At 38.5% G+C, this 20060-nt stretch overlaps 1 protein-coding gene across 1 annotated transcript in view; it reads left to right on the top strand.

Annotated features, from left to right (window-relative positions):
- Window positions 1-20060, top strand: part of PPP1R9B (protein phosphatase 1 regulatory subunit 9B) — an 85547-nt gene that overhangs the window by 41230 nt on the left and 24257 nt on the right. The window contains exon 2 of the mRNA XM_053700089.1: window positions 15997-16129. Within this exon, the coding sequence (XP_053556064.1) occupies window positions 15997-16129 (133 nt within the window). The remainder of the gene's footprint in view (window positions 1-15996; window positions 16130-20060) is intronic.

Genomic DNA, 20060 nt, shown 5'->3' with positions numbered 1-20060 from the left:
CTTAATAGTGGCCTAACTTTTAGTAGGGAGGTCAGTAAAATCAGCTGGGTGGTGTGCCCATTAAGGGGTAGATTATGAGTGGAGTGCAAATTAGTGCTTGAACAATAACATTACTAGACTAGGGCTTTTTGCGCACGTCAGGTTGCGCTCGTATTATGAGATGAAAGTAAAAAGTTTGTGCACGAGTCTAGTCCTGATGCACGCAAAACAATTATTGTGACCGCGTTAACTTCCTCTCCCTTAGACTTCAATGGAGTGCGAAAACTGGGGGATAAACTAACAGCCATACTTGCATGCTAACCCGACCGCGTTTATTCAAAAACGCTAAAAGACATGAAATATTAATGTCACATTCCAATGTTCTTAACCTAGAAGAATATGGGCAAGATTACGAGTGGCGCGCTGACTGTTGTGCACAAACAAGAAGGGGTATATGGCAGCTCTTTGTGCATGTATAACAAGTTTAAAGTAAACACATTCGCTTCAGCGCAATTGAATTTAACGCACGACTTTAGAGCTCTAGTTAACTGTTAAACGAGACATAAAAGTGTCACAAAACACATAAAAAAATAAATTGAAATAATTATTAATAAATATTGCATAAAAAAAGATATGAAGGCACAACGATATGAGGCCTGCAAAGGGCTATAACAGAGAGATACATAGACCTATGTGTTTTGGTATGCAGTCTCTGGAGTTTTTCAAATGGGCTTTTAATACGCACGTCATTTTTTGTGCACATTAAAAGCACATTCGAAAAACTCCAGAGAGTGCATGCCTGTTTTTGGATTCTATTATTACTTTGCCTACACCCTGGTATATATTTGTAGAAGTGAGAGTGATTTTTTTTTGTTTTCAAAGCTTTTAACTCATAACTAGTAAACCATAGTGATACTTTTCCTCCCCTGTATATATATATATATATATATATATATATATATATATATATGTGTGTGTGTGTGTGTGTGTGTGTGAAAAAGATAGGGTGTTTTGGCTTGCACTGTGCGTTGCAAATAGTTATTTTGCCCTTTAAAATTCCTCCTGGTGTATTTCAAAGGCAGCTTAGTCTGGAGATTCCACTATCATCAATGCAATGAATTATAAAGGGTGAGAGTTGAGGGTCTCAGACTGTAGCGCTCATAGAGTGGAGGAATACCTCACACATTTGAGGTTTAAAAAGGTGAGCACTATTCTTACTTCTTTACTATATTGGTTACTAGTATATACATACTGCACCATAAATTGTTTCTTGTTTATGTTTCCTCCACTCTATGAGCGCTACAGTCTGGGACCCTCAACTCTCACCCATATATATATATACTGTATACATTGTATGTTCTATCCAAATCATGAAAGAAAATGTTGGGGTTTCCTGTCCCTTTAATGTGCATGTCTAATCAGCCTCTTCAAAAGCAGGTAAAATCAAATCCTATTGGTGCACATCAAACTGACATCATTCCATACACATTACCAGGACTGCCTGATATACTTCAGCATAATGGACATACAAATATATTAGGCTTAAACTGTGCACTAAAATTGTTTCAATCTAAAGTGCACTTAACATTTCATATCTCATATCAATATATACTGCTAATAGGCAAGAAAAAATTCCATACAAAAGCATATATAAGCAGTGAATGCTAGTTACAATGATAGACTTCAAAGCTAAACTTATAAAAACATACCAAAGAACTATATCCCTAAGAACATAAATATTTACATACGGCTAGATTACGAGTTTTGCATTAAGCTGAAAAAGCAGCGTTAACAGGTCCTAATGCTGCTTTTTCACTACCGCTGCTATTACGAGTTTTGCAGGCTTAGGGGCCCCGCACACTTTTTTGGCCTTACTACAAACCAACTTACGTAAACTTCGTAAACCGTTTTTTCTATGGGACTTCCATAGCGCCTGTATTACGAGTCTGTCCTAGGAGGCCAAAAAGTGAGTGGTACACCCTCTATCTCCAAGATCCGTAACGCATTTTAAAGTCAGTAGTTATGAGTTTTACACTACAACGCCGTAACATAAAACTCATAACTAAAGTGCTAAAAATTACACTAACACCCATAAACTACCTATTAACCCCTAAACCGAGGCCCTCCCGCATCACAAACACTAAAATAAAATTTTTAACCCCTATTCTGCCGCTCCGGACATCGCCGCCACTAGATCAAACATATTAACCCCTAAACCGCCACACTCCCGCCTCGCAAACACTAGTTAAATATTATTAACCCCTAATCTGCCGCCCCTAAGATCGCCACCACCTACATTATATATATTAACCCCTAATCTTCCGCCCCAACATCGCCACCACTATATTAAATTTATTAACCCCTAAAACTAAGTCTAACCCTAACCCTAACACCCCGTAATTGAAATATAATTTAAATAAATCTAAATAACATTACTATAATTAACTACATTATTCCTATTTAAAACTAAATACCTATAAAATAAACCCTAAGCTAGCTACAATACAACTAATAGTTACATTGTAGCTAGCTTAGGGTTTATTTTTATTTTACAGGCAAGTTTGTATTCATTTTAACTAGGTAGAATAGTTATTAAATAGTTATTAACTATTTAATAACTACCTAGCTAAAATAAAGACAAATTTACCTGTAAAATAAAACCTAACCTATGTTACACTAACACCTAACACTACACTACAATTAAATAAATTAATTAAATTATATACATTAAATTAAATGAGCTAAATCACACAAAAAAACACTAAATTACAGAAAATAAAAAACAAATTACAGATCTTTAAACTAATTACACCTAATCTAATAGCCCTATCAAAATAAAAAAAGCCCCCCCCCCAAAAAAAAAACCCTAGCCTAAACTAAACTATCAATAGCCCTTAAAAGGTCCTTTTGCGGGGCATTGCCCCAAAGTAATCAGCTCTTTTACCTGTAAAAAAAAATACAAACAACCCCCCTAACAGTAAAACCCACCACCCACACAACCAAACCCCCCAAATAAAAAGCTAACTAAAAAAAAACTAAGCTCCCCATTGCCCTGAAAAGGGCATTTGGATGGGCATTGCCCTTAAAAGGGCATTTAGCTCTTTTGCAGGCCCAAAGCCCTAACCTAAAAAATAAACCCAATTCACCCTTAAAAAAATCCTAACACTAACCCCCGAAGATTCACTTACCGGGAGAAGTCTTCATCTAAGCGGCAAGATGTCCTCAATGAAGCCGAAAGAAGTGGTACTCCAGACGGGCAGAAGTTGTCCTCCAGATGGGCAGAAGTCTTCATCTAGACGGCATCTTCTATCTTCATCCTTCCTGCGTGGAGCGAGTCCATCTTCAAGACATCCGACGCGGAGCATCCTCTTCAAACGACGGCTTCTTCGTAATGAATATCTCTTTAAGTGATGTCATCCAAGATGGCGTCCCTTAGATTTCGATTGGCTGATAGAATGCAATCAGCCAATAGGATTGAGCTGGCATTCTATTGGCTGTTCCAATCAGCCAATAGAATGCAAGCTCAATCCTATTGACCAATTGAATCAGCCAATAGGATTGAAGTTCAATCCTATTGGCTGATCCAATCAGCCAATAGGATTTTTTCTAATTTAATTCCGATTGGCGGCAGATTAGGGGTTAATAAATATAATGTAGGTAGCTGCGATGTTGGGGGCAGCAGATTAGGGGTTAATAAGTATAATGTAGGTGGCGGCGGTGTATGGAGCGGCAGATTAGGGTTTAATAAAAATAATGCAGGTGTTGGCGATGTTGGGGGCAGCAGATTATGGGGTTAATAAGTGTAATATTAGGGGTGTTTAGACTCGGGGTTCATGTTAGGGTGTTAGGTGTAAACATAACTTTTATTTCCCCATAGGAATCAATGGGGCGTTACTGAGTTTTACGCTGCTTTTTTGCAGATGTTAGACTTTTTCTCAGCCGGCTCTCCCCATTGATGTCTATGGGGAAATTGTGCACGAGCACGTAAGACCAGCTCACCGCTCACTTAAGCAGCGCTGGTATTGGAGTGCACTATGGAGCAAAATTTTGCTCAATGCTCACTTCTTGTTTTTTAATGCCGGGTTTGTAAAAACCTGTAATACCAGCGCTGTAGGTAACTAAGCGGTGAGAAAAAACTGCTCATTAGCACCGCATAGCTCCTAACACAAAACTCTGGCCGATAGTAATGAGTTAATCATTAGTTCACACTATAGCAACAAATCTATCATGGAGATTGAATGGGGAGAATCCTAATGTTGGTATATTATTATAGATGATTACAATCATTAGAATTTTTATTTCCAATAATTTATTAGATCGTATTCTGTATTTAATCCCAAGGGAATCCTAGTCCCTAGCTGGAATATCCAGTACATTTCACATTTATTGAGGATCTTGTCCCTATTTCCCCCTCTTTTGGGTTTAAACAGTTCTTCTATAGCCTTCCACATAAAGGTGATCTCACTACAGCCATGTTTTTGGGCAAAATGTTGAACCAATGGTGTCGTTGCTGTGCCAATTGTGATGGAGGACAAATGTTCTCTAATGAGTGACTTGATATCACAAGTAGTGAGACCTACATATTGGACCCTACAGGATACACATGCTGCTAGGCATATGATGTATGTTGAAGTGCAGTTTAGACATCTCTTAATCGTATATGTTTTATTCGTTTTTATGGATGTGAATGTATCTTCAACTTCAACAAACTCATATGCTCTGCACCTAGTGTGTCCACACCTGAACATTGCACAATGTGTAAGTCCAAAGATTCTACCCTTCTGTATGAACACCTAACTTCCTTTTTTTAACCAATCCAAACAATATATCATCTGCGGCCAAAAGGCTAAAATGTTTCTTTACTATCCTGCAGATGTGGTCATATTGGGAGCTATAGTCAGTGACAAAGGTTATGCCTTGTGAGTTGGTCCTTTCTCTCTGCTTGACCTGTAAAAGACTGCTACAATCTAATTTGGCTACTTCACGTTTTTGCTCTGTGAATTACTCTTGATTGATAGCCTCTTGCTTTCAATCGTTGAGTTAAATCTTTAGTTTGTTGTATGTATTGTACTTCTTGGGAACAATTCCTTTTTAGTTAAATTAATTGCCCTTTGGCTATGGCATATGGCACATGCCTAGGGTGACTACTGCTAGCATGCAACAGTGAGTTGCCGGCTATTGGTTTACAAAAAACTGTAGTTTCTATCTGTCCATTTAGTTTGTTCTGTATAGTTATATCCAGATAGTCAATAGACTTAGTATGGTAAGAAAACATGAATTTTAAATTATAGTCATTGATCTTAATCCATTTTACAAAATTACTGGCTTCAAGTTCCCCTCCTATCCAAATCCAAATCAAATCATCAATGAATCTTTTGCATAGCCACAGGAAGAGCTTTGTCCAAATTGAGAACCACTATTGAACAACCATCACATAGCGCTCTTGTGCCTAATGATTGCTATTGACTTTCATATTACCAAATAGTCACCAGTGTGTTGTTTATTAGTCTAACTGTGAAGGTTTGGGTTATATTTAGAACTGAGCACACCTACTCTTTTTCTTCTATTTACAGACATATATACACATATAAATAAATATGTATATATATATATATATATATATATATATACCCATATATATATATATATATATATATATATATATAAATAAAAATATATATATATTGAGATATATATATATACATACATACACACACACACACACACACACACACACACACACATATATATATATATATATATATATATATATATATATATATATATATATATATATGCATTGGAGCCCTTTGCAGTCAAGTAGCTGAAAACATGAAAAAACATATTTATGCAATATTCATATTTAATCAAATGTTTGTGTATTTACTGTAAATATTTTAAAATGTCAATGTTCTTCACATAGGGGAATATGTTCTAAGTATTTTTAATATATACTCCTATATATATCTGTATATATCTATACCTATAATTATATAGCTATATAGGTATAGATATATATTTAATCAAAAATCATTTTATATATATATATATATATATATATATATATATATATATATATATATATATATATATATATATTGTGACAAAGCCCTTGCAGGAATAGTCACTTCAGCACGAAATATAGTGGTTTAGGCTGTTTTATTTTTATCAGCAGTTTTAAACATGGGGTGTACTTCCCCTTTAAAACAAACATAAAACAAACAAAATCCTACTCCTTTTTAGGAGACTAACTATACATGCAATATTTCCTTACTAGCCAGTACTGGGCAGCTAAGCTGGTCCCAGTTAACAAAACAAATCAAAATAAGCAGAATACAACAAAGTTTGCTCACCAGTCTCTTGTTTCTACCAGCTATAAATTCAGTCATGCAGCAAGGTCTCAAATCCTCCCTCTCTGGAGTAGCCTACACAATGAGACACTGATTCCCTCTACAGAACTGCTTATAAAGGATCCAAATGATTTAACCAGAATCAGCTGTGGTGAGCTACTAACAAATTAACACTTTGTTAGAGGGGAAAAAGTGACCTTTCCAATCTCCTGCTAACATACACTCCTTCTCTCACCCTGTCGCACATCCCCCTCCCCAGCGCAACACCAGTGTGTGAAGGGACTGCTGCAAGAAGCCCATTCACACGAGACAGTGCATCAGCGTTACCATGGAGCAAACCAGCTCTGTGCTTCACTACAAAAGTAAATGGTTGCAAGGACAAAAACCATCTAGTGACTCATGAGTTTCTATCTCTGTTGGCATGCATCCATTTTAACGGAGCATGGTCGGTGACAAGGGTGAAGCGTCTTCCCAGTAAATAATAGTTTAGAGTCTCCATAGCCCACTTAATAGCTAAGCACTCTTTTTCTATAACAGCATAGCGCTGTTCTCGAGGCAACAATTTCCTGTTTAGATATAGCACTGGATGTCCTCAGAGGCATCTGTCTGTAAAAAAAACTCTTTATCAAAGTCAGGTGCCACAAGGATGGGTTGCTCACACAATGTTGAACGAAGGTCCATAAAGGCCTCCTCTGCCTCTCTGTCCCACCTTACTGTGTCTGGACTTTAATTAGGTTTGTGAGAGGAGCAGCTCTGGTCACAAAATGGGGTATGAACCTGCGGTAGTAGCCAACAATTCCCAAGAAGGCTCTAACCTGCTTCTTCCTAAGAGGCCTGGGCCAATTCTGTATAGCTCCTATCTTGTTCATTTGGGGTTTCGCTAACCCCCTTCCCACTACATAACCTAAATACTTAGCCTCTGCCAATCCAAGAAAACATTTGGAGGGGTTGGCAGCTAATCTAGCTTTCCTAATGGTGTCTACCACTGCCTCTACTTTCTGCAAATGAGAGTCCCAGTCTGTGCTATGGATTATTACATCATCCAAGTACGCAGTGGCATAGTGCGCATGGGGGTCTTAATAATTTATCCATGAGCCTCTGAAAAGTGGCTGGAGCTCCATGGAGACAAAAGGGCATCACCTTATATTGAAATAAACCATCTGGGGTTACAAAGGCAGTTTTCTCTCGGGCATGCTTAGTGAGTGGTATCTGCCAATACCCTTTTGTTAAATCCAATGTAGAAAGAAATCTGGCCTTAGCTAGCCTCTCTACAAGTTCATCACCCCGTGGCATTGGGTAGGCATCAAACTTTGACACTTCATTTAATTTCCTAAAATCATTACAACCATCCTGTTTAGGTACCAAAACAATTGGGCTAGACCAATTACTATGTGATTCTTCTATCACATCTAATTCAAGCATTTTCCTAACCTCTGCTCATACAGCCATCCTTTTTGCCTCAGGAATCCTGTATGGTTTTAATTTAAGTGTTACTCCAGGCTCAGTAATAATATCATGGGCAATTTCTTGTGTTCTGCCCGGCATAGGTGAGAAAACATCCTTATTCCACTCCACCATTTCCTTAACTTCCTTTACTTGTTCAGGGGTTAGCTCTGGTGAAATAGTCACTACTTGTTCTGAGACTTGAGGCTTATGTAACTGGGCTAGTAATGTTTCTCTATTCCTCCATGGCTTAAGAAGATTTATGTGGAATATTTGCTCTTTCCTACATCGGTCAGGCTGACTAACTTTATAATTCACAGGGCTTACCTTTTCTATTATTTCATAAGGTCCCTGCCAATGAGCCAAAAGCTTACTCTCAGCTGTAGGAACCAAAACCATTACCCTGTCCCCCTGTTTAAATTGCCTTACAGTAGCACTCTTATTATAATACATTTTTTTAGTATCCTGAGCTTTTTCCATATATTGGCAAACCAGGGGGAAAACATGAGCCATTCACTCCTGCATTTTCTCTATATGCTGCACCACATTAGTACCTAGTACTCCCTGTTCCTCCTAAGTTTCCTTTAGTATGTCCAACATACCTCTCGGATGTCGACCATACAAAAGTTCAAAAGGAGAAAAACCAGTTGAGCTCTGGGGAATTTCACGGACTGCAAACAATAAGTAAGGAAGCAGTTGATCCCAATCCTTCCCATCTCTACTAACAACTTTCCTTAACATCCCCTTAAGTGTGCAGTTAAACCTCTCTACTAGCCCATCTGTCTGTGGGTGATATACCAAGGTTTTCAAAGCCTGTATGTTAAATTACTGGCAAAACTCTTTCATGAGACGGGAAATGAAAGGAGTACCTTGGTCAGTTAAAATCTCCTTTGGGATCCCAACCCGTGAAAATACTTGCACCAATTCTTTTGCTATGTTTTTAGCATTAGCCTTACGTAGTGGAATGGCCTCAGGGTATTGAGTTGCATACTCTACAATAACAAGAACATATTGGTGACCATGAGATGATTTCTCTAATGGGCCTACCAAGTCCATCCCAATCCTATCAAATGGTACATCAATAATTGGGAGGGGTATAAGGGGAGCCCTTAACTTGGGTTTTGAGGATGACAGTTTTCATTCTGGGCAGGAAGCACAATATCTCTTTATTTCTTCATAAACTCCTGGCCAATAGAACCTCCTCAGGACCCTTTCCTGAGTTTTCTCTACCCCCAGATTTCCACCCAAAAGGTGTGAATTTGCAAAATCTAACACCTTCCTAGTATGAGAGGAAGGCACAACTAGCTGTTCTATCTCTTGACCTTCTTCTGATATTACTCGGTACAGAAGGTCATTTTTAACCATAAAATACGGGTATACACTTTTTGTTTGACCTTCTACAGGTGCTCCATTAACCTCTACTACCCTGCTCCTTGCATGGTATAGCAATGGTTCATTAGCTTGTTCTCGCCCAAAGCTACTGCTAATAATGTCTAGTTCACAGGGAACATTTTCAGTAATTTCACTTCCCTGATCTACTTCAGATTCTGTGCACTGAGTGGCCACGCCTTTATTACTACGTTTCCCTGCTCATTTAACAAAACTTCATTAAGGGCTTTATTAAATCTGTATTTACTCTTCCTGCGCTCTTTTCTAGATTTACCCCTTTTGGGACTGGATTCATACAAATTAGGGTGAATAAAAGGGAAAACTTCATGTAGACTCCTATCCCCTACTTCAACCTCTGACTCTCTTTGTTTAGCAGTAAGTTGAGACTGTATTAGGGTGTGAAACTCTGGAAAGGTTCTTCCTATAACCAAGGGATAGGGCAGCCTAGGTACCACTATAGCAGTTATTTGTATTAATTTCCCAAGTATAGAGACACTTATAACAGAAGTAGGATAAGTAACGGTACACCCATGAATACACAGTACCCCTATTGTCTTATTTTTTTGCAATTGTGATTGTTCCACTAAATCTCCTGACACTAGAGTTAAGGCACTGCCAGAGTCCACCAAAGCCTCTGTGTCTCTTTTATTAAAGCATACTGACACCCGGAAGGTGTGTATGTTTTCTCCCATGCCTGCTAGGTAAATAAGTCCACAAAAGTCTGATGGTTCTTCTCCTAGGGCACATTGCATTGGTTCTGGTAGGTTTGGGCCTCCTGCCCAGACATGCCCTTTGGCACCACACTCAAAGCAGGTTAAAAGGTTCCTCCCCAAACGATCCACTCTTGGCAAAGTGTGGTTTATCTGATAGCGATCTGCTGGTTCAGCTTCAGTCTCACCCTTTTTGTTTCCTGGCCTCTGGGTCCTAAAAGTCTTTTGTTGTCTCAGAGATTCTGAAACAAATTTAGATGGCATAGGACAGGCTTTCTCAAGGTCCCTGGCAGCAAGGTATCTTTCCACTTGATCAGGGGGTGGGATGTGTCAGGTGGGAGGCTGATCTCTACACTAAAGCTAAAAATTAACCCTACAAGCTACCTAATTAACTCCTTAACTGCTGGGCATATTACAAGTGAGGTGCGTAGCAGCATTTAGCAGCCTTCTTATTACCAAAAAGCAACGCCAAAGCCATATATGTCTGCTATTTCTGAACAAAGGGGATCCTAAAGAAGCATTTACAACCATTTGTGCCATAATTCCACACAGTGGCGTCACTAGGGGGGGGGGCGGGGGGGGCGGGCCGCACCCGGGTGACACCCTCCAGGGGGTGACACCAAAAAAAAATTATTTTTTTTTTTTTTTTTTTTTTTAAATTTTATTGAAATTCAAAGAAATACAATTTTGAGATGCATAGATTATTTTATTAGAGGCTGGCATTTGTGAACATTAGTGGGACTGGGGAAGTTGTAGACACACAATTTTTTTGCCCCTTGAGCCAATGCTGCAATTTCAACAAATAGTTTTCCCGGCTGCTTTTGCTTGTTTGTACTTTGCTCCTCCGCTGCCCAATTTCACTATGAATGTTGTGGGTGTGACGTGGGGCTTGCAAAGTTGCGCTGCTAGCCTAAACCTGCCTGCCTATCTGTGCTCACTGCTCAGTGACATGAGTGTCAGAGAGCAGAATTTTCATAGTTTGTACGCCTAAACCTTTTCTTCAGTGATTTATTTTAGAGTGCTCTGTTTATCTTTCATTTGATGTTCTGCTGAGCCAGGGAGCAGCTCTAGGCATGAGCTTCATAATTAATGCAGTGCAGTTTACATATTTTGTATGTGTGTGTCTGAGTTTTTGTGTGTCTCAGTGTTTTTGTGTGTGTGTCTGAGTGTGTTTCCGAGTGTTTGTGTGTGCATCTGAGTATGTTTTTAAGTGTGTCTGAGTGTTTGTATGTGTGTTTGCCTGTGTTTTTGTGTGTGTCTGCTTTCTGGGGGGGGGGGGGGGTGACACCATGACTTACCGCACCGGGTGACACCAACCCTAGTGACGCCACTGATTCCACAAGCTGTTTGTAAATAATTTCAGTGAGAAACCTAAAATTGTGAAAAGTGAACGTTTTTATTTTATTTGATCGCATTTGACGGTGAAATGGTGGCATAAAATATACCAAAATAGGCCTAGATCAATAATTGGGGTTGTTTACTACACTACACTAAAGCTAAAATTAACCATACAAGCTCCCTACAAGATTCATAATTAACCCCTTCACTTCTGGGCATAAATACACGTGTGGTGCACAGCTGCATTTAGCGGCCTTCTAATTACCAAAAAGCAAAGCCAAAGCCATATATGTCTGCTATTTCTGAACAAAGGGGATCCCAGAGAAGCATTTACAACCATTTATGCCATAATTGCACAAGTTGTTTGTAAATAATTTCAGTGAGAAACCTAAAGTTTGTGAAAAAATTTCTGAAAAAGTGAACAATTTTTTTATTTGATCGCATTTGGCGGTGAAATGGTGGCATGAAATATACCAAAATGGGCCTAGACCAATACTTTGGGATGTGTTCAAAAAAAATATATACATGTCAATGGATATTCAGGGATTGCTGAAAGATATCAGTGTCCCAATGTAACTAGCGCTAATTTTGAAAAAACATAATTTATGTAAGAACTTACCTGATAAATTAATTTCTTTCATATTAGCAAGAGTCCATGAGCTAGTGACGTATGGGATATACATTCCTACCAGGAGGGGCAAAGTTTCCCAAACCTTAAAATGCCTATAAATACACCCCTCACCACACCCACAATTCAGTTTAACGAATAGCCAAGAAGTGGGGTGATAAGAAAAAAGTGCGAAAGCATATAAAATAAGGAATTGGAATAATTGTGCTTTATACAAAAAAATCATAACCACCACAAAAAAGGGCGGGCCTCATGGACTCTTGCTAATATGAAAGAAATGAATTTATCAGGTAAGTTCTTACATAAATTATGTTTTCTTTCATGTAATTAGCAAGAGTCCATGAGCTAGTGACGTATGGGATAATGACTACCCAAGATGTGGATCTTTCCACGTAAGAGTCACTAGAGAGGGAGGGATAAAATAAAGACAGCCAATTCCTGCTGAAAATAATCCACACCCAAAATAAAGTTTAATGAAAAACATAAACAGAAGATTCAAACTGAAACCGCTGCCTGAAGTACTTTTCTACCAAAAACTGCTTCAGAAGAAGAAAATACATCAAAATGGTAGAATTTAGTAAAAGTATGCAAAGAGGACCAAGTTGCTGCTTTGCAAATCTGATCAACCGAAGCTTCATTCCTAAACGCCCAGGAAGTAGAAACTGACCTAGTAGAATGAGCTGTAATCCTTTGAGGCGGAGTTTTACCCGACTCGACATAGGCATGATGAATTAAAGATTTCAACCAAGATGCCAAAGAAATGGCAGAAGCTTTCTGGCCTTTTCTAGAACCGGAAAAGATAACAAATAGACTAGAAGTCTTTCGGAAAGACTTAGTAGCTTCAACATAATATTTCAAAGCTCTAACAACATCCAAAGAATGCAACGATTTCTCCTTAGAATTCTTAGGATTAGGACATAATGAAGGAACCACAATTTCTCTACTAATGTTGTTGGAATTCACAACCTTAGGTAAAAATTCAAAAGAAGTTCGCAACACCGCCTTATCCTGATGAAAAATCAGAAAAGGAGACTCACAAGAAAGAGCAGATAATTCAGAGACTCTTCTGGCAGAAGAGATCGCCAAAAGGAACAAAACTTTCCAAGAAAGTAATTTAATGTCCAATGAATGCATGGGTTCAAAAGGAGGAGCTTGAAGAGCCCCCAGAACCAAATTCAAACTCCATTGACTTAATGACAGGTTTTATACGAACCAAAGCTTGTACAAAACAATGAATATCAGAAAGATTAGCAATCTTTCTGTGAAAAAGAACAGAAAGAGCAGAGATTTGTCCTTTCAAAGAACTTGCGGATAAACCTTTATCTAAACCATCCTGAAGAAACTGTAAAATTCTCGGAATTCTAAAAGAATGCCAAGAAAAATAAGGAGAAAGACACCAAGAAATATAAGTCTTCCAGACTCTATAATATAGCTCTCTGGATACAGATTTACGAGCCTGTAACATAGTATTAATCACAGAGTCAGAGAAACCTCTTTGACCAAGAATCAAGCGTTCAATCTCCATACCTTTAAATTTAAGGATTTGAGATCCTGATGGAAAAAAGGACCTTACGACAGAAGGTCTGGTCTTAGCGGAAGAGTCCACGGATGGCAAGAGGCCATCTGGACAAGATCACGCATACCAAAACCCTGTGAGGCCATGCCGGAGCTTACCAGCAGAACAAACGAGCATTCCTTCAGAATCTTGGAGATTACTCTTGGAAGAAGAACTAGAGGCGGAAAGATATAGGCAGGATGATACTCTCCAAGGAAGTGATAATGCATCCACTGCTTCCGCCTGAGGATCCCGGGATCTGGACAGATACCTGGGAAGTTTCTTGTTTAGATGAGACGCCATCAGATCTATTTCTGGAAGCTCCCACATTTGGAACAATCTGAAGAAATACCTCGGGTGAAGAGACCAATTCGCCCGGATGCAAACGTTTGGCGGACTGAGATAATCCGCTTCCCAAATTGTCTATACCTGGGATATGAACCGCAGGAGATTAGACAGGAGCTGGATTCCGCCCAAACCAGAATTCGAGATACTTCTTTCATAGGCCAGAGGACTGTGAGTCCCTCCTTGATGATTGATGTATGCCACAGTTGTGACATTGTCTGTCTGAAAACAAATGAACGATTCTCTCTTCAGAAGAGGGCCAAGACTGAAGAGCTCTGAAAATTGCACGGAGTTCCAAAATATTGATCGGTAATCTCACCTCCTGAGATTCCCAAACTCCTTGTGCGTCAGAGATCCCCACCCGACATTTTTGGCGCAAAAGAACGTCAAAAATGACGTAACTTCCGGCGACACGTATGACGCCGGAAACAGAAAAGATTTTTTGCGCCAAAAAAGTCCGCGCCAAGAATGACGCAATAAAATGAAGCATTTTCAGCCCCCCGCGAGCCTAACAGCCCACAGGGAAAAAAGTCAAATTTTTAAGGTAAGAAAAAATAATTGATTCAAGTGCATTATCCCAAATATGAAACTGACTGTCTGAAATAAGGAATGTTGAACATCCGAGTCAAGGCAAATAAATGTTTGAATACATATATTTAGAACTTTATTAAAAAAAGTGCCCAACCATAGCTTAGAGTGTCACAGAAAATAAGATTTACTTACCCCAGGACACTCATCTACATGTTTGTAGAAAGCCAAACCAGTAACTGAAACGAAAAATCAGCAGAGGTAATGGTATATATCTAAGAGTATATCGTCAATCTGAAAATGGGAGGTAAGAGATGAATCTCTACGACCGATAACAGAGAACCTATGAAATAGACCCCGTAGAAGGAGATCACTGCATTCAAAATAGGCAATACTCTCCTCACATCCCTCTGACATTCACTGCACGCTGAGAGGAAAACCGGGGCTCCAACCTGCTGCGGGAGCGCATATCAACGTAGAATCTAGCACAAACTTACTTCACCACCTCCATAGGAGGCAAAGTTTGTAAAACTGAATTGTGGGGGTGGTGGTGAGGGGGTGTATTTATAGGCATTTTAAGGTTTAGGAAACTTTGCCCCTCCTGGTAGGAATGTATATCCCATACGTCACTAGCTCATGGACTCTTGCTAATTACATGAAAGAAAAAGTGGTTTGGAAATAGCGGCTACTTATATTTATGGCCCTATAACTTACAAAAAAAGCAAAGAGCATGTAAACATTGGGTATTTCTAAACTCAGGACAAAATTTAGAAGCTATTTAGCATGGGTGTTTTTGGTGGTTTGGTGGTAGATGTGTAACAGATTTTTGGGTCAAAGTTAGAAAAAGTGTGTATTTTTTTCATTTTTTCCTCATATTTTATATTTTTTTTATAGTAAATGATAAGATATTATGAAAATAATGGTATCTTTAGAAAGTCCATTTAATGGAGAGAAAAACGGTATATAATATGTGTGGGTACAGTAAATGAGTAAGAGGAAAATTACAGCTAAACACAAACACTGCAGAAATGTAAAAATAGCCTTGGTCCCAGACGGTCAGAAAATGGAAAAGTGCTCTGGTCACTAAGGGGTTAAGCAAGAAAATGTTATAATGATGCAAAGTATCAATCTGGCACTACCTGCATAGTTCATAAAAACACCTGTCTGGCAAACGTTTCTGCAGAGAACACTTTGCTCTATGTGTTACTGGCAGCCAAAGAGGATGTTACACTGATTTGTGTGTAGGTGAGTCACTCATTGTTCTGTGTGTTCTACTGGCAGTTAACAAAGGTCATGTCACTACTATGTATGTGATACAGCCAGCCGAAGAGGTAAAAGCATTTATTTATGTGTTACTGGCATCCAAGGGGATACAATCATTACTAAATTGTGGGAAATGTGTGACCTCACCAACTACCCATGTCCCATTACCTACTGGTTATCCAGTATTTTGTAGAGGATAGCTGGCATCCTTACTCCAGGCCAGTGGGTCAAAACATGGGAAGAAACGTGTATCTGTGTAGAGATTTACCATAAGAGTTATCTGTCTATAGCGTATTTGTATAACTTTTAGAATATTGTGTCCATTTAATATACTAAGCAGTGTATCAACAACAAGCAGTGTATGTGTCTCACATGCATAACATTACACACACTATATATATAAAAAGCATGTTGTTGTTTCTCTGGAATGTAATATCTCTATAAACTGTACTATATCTGTGTCCGCAGGTATTCAGCACATATTCTAATGAGGAATATGACCGTCGTAATGATGATGTAGATCCCATGGCAGCGTCTGCAGAATATGAGCTGGAGAAACGCGTGGAAAGGTTGGACCTGTTCCCTGTGGAGCTGGAAAAAGGTATAATAACTTCTTATCTTACAGAAAAAAAGTTCTCAAAACATTTTGGATTCTTTAAAGATTGCTCACCCTATAAAAATCATTATTTTGTCCCTGTCTGTGTTGAGTGAACTGTATGTCTGTGTGTACCTGCTCAGTAGCTACTTTTGTATTGTTGGTAAGGAGCGCGTGTCTGCTATGCAGGTTGGCCTGTTTGTTAATGAGCTGGGTCTACTTGTATTGACTTTCGACTAGATTATTAGTTTTGCGGTAAGAGCTGCTCGGTAATAACTTGCAAGTTATTGTCACCGCTCACTTCCCTACAGCGCTGGTATTACAGGTTTGCAAAAACCCGGCGTTAGCAGGCAAAAAGTGAGCATAGAGCAAAATTGAGCTCCATACCGCACTCCAATACCAGAGCTGCTGAAAGCTGCGGTAAGCTGGTTTTACGTGCTCGTGCACGATTTCCCCACAGACATCAATGGGGAGAGCCGGCTGAAAAAAATCCTAACACCTGCAAAAAAGCAGCGTAAAGCTCCGCAACGCAGCCCCATTGGTTCCTATGGGAAACAAAATTTATGTTTACACCTAACACCCTAACATGAACCACGAGTCTAAAAACCCCTAAACTTACACTTATTAATCCCTAATCTGCCGCCCCCGACATTGCCGACACTGACATTATACTTATTAACCCCTAATCTGCTGCCCCCAACATCGCCAACACCTACATAACCCCTAATCTCCTGCCCCTAATGTCACCGCAACCTACCTACATTTATTAACCCCAAATCTGCCACCCCCAACGTCGCCACCACTATACTAAATTTATTAACCCCTAAACCTAACCCTAAGTCTAACCCTAACACCCACTAACTTTAATGTAATTAAAATAAATCTAAAATAAACCTACTATTAATAACTAAATAAATCCTATTTAAAACTAAATACTTACCTGAAAAATAAACCCTAAGCTAGCTACAATATAACTAATAGTTACATTGTATCTAGCTTAGGTTTTATTTTTATTTCACAGCTAACTTTGTATTTATTTTAACTAGGTAGAATAGTTACTAAATAGTTATTAACTATTTACTAATTACCTAGCTAAAATAAATACAAATTTACATGTAAAATAAAACCTAACCTGTCGTACACTAACACCTAACCTTACACTACAATTAAATAAATTACATAAATTAAAGGAACACTGAACCCTATTTTATTCTTTTGTGATTCAGATAGAGCATGAAATTTTAAGCAACTTTCTAATTTACTCCTATTATCAAAATTTCTTCAATCTCTTGGTATATTTATTTGAAAAGCAAGAATTTATGTTTAGATGCCGGCCCATTTTTGGTGAACAATCTGGGTTCTTCTTGCTGATTGGTGGATAAATTCACCCACCAATAAACAAGTGCTGTCCAGCGTACTAAACCAAAAATTGTCTGGCTCCTTAGCTTAGATGCCTTCTTTTTCAAATAAAGATAGCAAGAGAATGAAGAAAAAATTATAATAGGAGTAAATTAGAAAGTTGCTTAAAATTGCATGCTCTATCTGAATCACAAAAGAAAAAAATTGATTCAGTGTCCCTTTAAATACAATTAAATAAATGACAAAAAAAACACTAAATTACACAAAATAAAAAAAGAAATGATCAGATATTTAAACTAATTACACCTACTCTAATAGCCCTATCAAAATAAAAAAATCCCCCCCAAAATAAAAAAAACTCTAGCCTAAACCAAACTACCAATAGCCCTTAAAAGGGCCTTTTGCTGGGCATTGCCCCAAAGAAATCAGCTCTTTTACCTGTAAAAAAAAATACAAACAACCCCCCAACAGTAAAACCCACCACCAACACAACCAAATCTCCCAAATAAAATCCTACCTAAAAAACCTAAGCTCCCCATTGCCCTCAAATGGGCATTTGAATGGGCATTGCCCTTATAAGGGCATTTAGCTCTTTTTCCACCCAAAACCCTAATCTAAAAATAAAACCCACCCAATAAACCCTTAAAAAAGCCTAACACTAACCCCCGAAGATCCACATACAGTTTTTGAAGACCCGACATCCATCCTCAACGAAGCCGGCAGAAGTCCTCAACGAAGCGGCAGAAGCCTTCATTCAACCGGGCGGAAGTCTTCATCCAGACGGTATCTTCTATCTTCATCCATCCGGCGCCGACCAGGTCCATCTTCAAGATATCCGGCGCGGAGCATCCTCTTCAATCGACGTCTTCTTCCGAATGAGGTTTCCCTTTAAATGACGTCATCCAAGATTGCGTCCCTTAGATTCCGATTTGCTGATAGATTTCTATCAGCCAATAGGAATTAAAGTTGAAAAAATCCTATTGGCTGTTGCAATCAGCCAATAGGATTGAGCTTTCATCCTATTGGCTGATCCAATAAGCCAATAGGATTGAGCTTGCATTCTATTGGCTGATTATGTCTGCTTCTGTTTGTTGTGACAGTAAGTGATCACTTGCCACTATAGAATTCTCCTGCTAATTTAAATTACAATTTTCCTCTTTATGCCACAAATCTCACAATCCATTGGTGCTATCTAACTTTTCTGCTGTGGTGGCCTGGATTTTTATAGACATGCATTGAAAAACAGAATTTATGTAAGAACTTACCTGATAAATTAATAATGGCAAGAGTCCATGAGCTAGTGACGTATGGGATATACATTCCTACCAGAAGGGGCAAAGTTTCCCAAACCTCAAAATGCCTATAAATACACCTCCCACCACACACATACTTCAGTTTAACATATAGCCAAGTAGTGAGGTGTAAAAAGGAGTAAAATATCATACAAAAAAAGAGGAACTGGAAAATAATATTGTGCTTTTATACAAAAAAATATAACCACCAAAAAAAGGGTGGGTCTCATGGACTCTTGCCATAATGAAAGAAATTAATTTATCAGGTAATTTCTTACATAAAAGAGTCCATGAGCTAGTCATGTATGGGATATAATACCCAAGATGTGGAACTCCACAGAGTCACTAGAGAGTGAGGGATAAAATAAAAGAAGCTATTTCTGCTGAAAAAATTAAATCCAAATAATAATTAAGTTTTCTTAAATTACAAAAAACTCAAATTATAGGCAAAAGAATCAAACTGAGACAACTGCCTGAAGAACTTTTCTACCAAGACTGCTTCTGAGGAAGCAAATACATCAAAATGGTAACATTTAGTAAATGAATGCAAAGAAGACCAAGTTGCTGCTTTGCAAATCTGATAAACTGAAGCTTCATTCTTAAAAGCCCAAGAAGTGGCAACTGATCTAGTAGAATGAGCTGTAATTCTCTGAGGCGGAGACTGTCCCACCTCCAAATAAGCCTTGTGAATCAAAAGCTTTAACCAAGATGCCAAAGAAAAGGCAGAGGATTTCCTGACCTTTCCTAGAACCAGAAAAGACAACAATAGACTAGAAGTCTTCCTGAAATCCTTAGTAGCCTCAACATAGTATTTCAAAGCCCTTATAACATCCAAAGAGTGTAACGATTTTTCAAGCAATTCTTAGGATTCGGACATAAGGTAGGAACAACAATTTCCCTACTAATGTTGTTAGAATTCACAACCTTAGGAAGAAATTTAAACAAAGTCCACAAAACAGCTTTATCCTGATGGAAAATCAGAAAAGGAGACTCGCAAGAGAAAGCAGACAATTCAGAAACTGTTCTAGCAGAAGAGATAGCCAAAAGGAACAATACTTTCCAAGAAAGTAATTTAATATCCAAAGAATGCATAGGTTCAAAAGGAGGGGCCTGCAAAACCTTCAATACCAAATTAAGACTCCATTGAGGAGAAATAGACTTAATAACAGGCTTGATACGGACCAAAGCCTGAACAAAACAGCGAATATCAGGAAGTTTAGCAATCTTTCTATGAAATAAAACAGAAAGAGCAGAGAAGTACCTGCAAACAAACCTTTATCCAAACC

The sequence above is a fragment of the Bombina bombina genome, chromosome 1 (genome assembly GCF_027579735.1).
Source record: "Bombina bombina isolate aBomBom1 chromosome 1, aBomBom1.pri, whole genome shotgun sequence".
Taxonomy (NCBI): Eukaryota; Metazoa; Chordata; class Amphibia; order Anura; family Bombinatoridae; genus Bombina; species Bombina bombina.
This window is presented reverse-complemented; position numbering and strand designations above follow the sequence as displayed.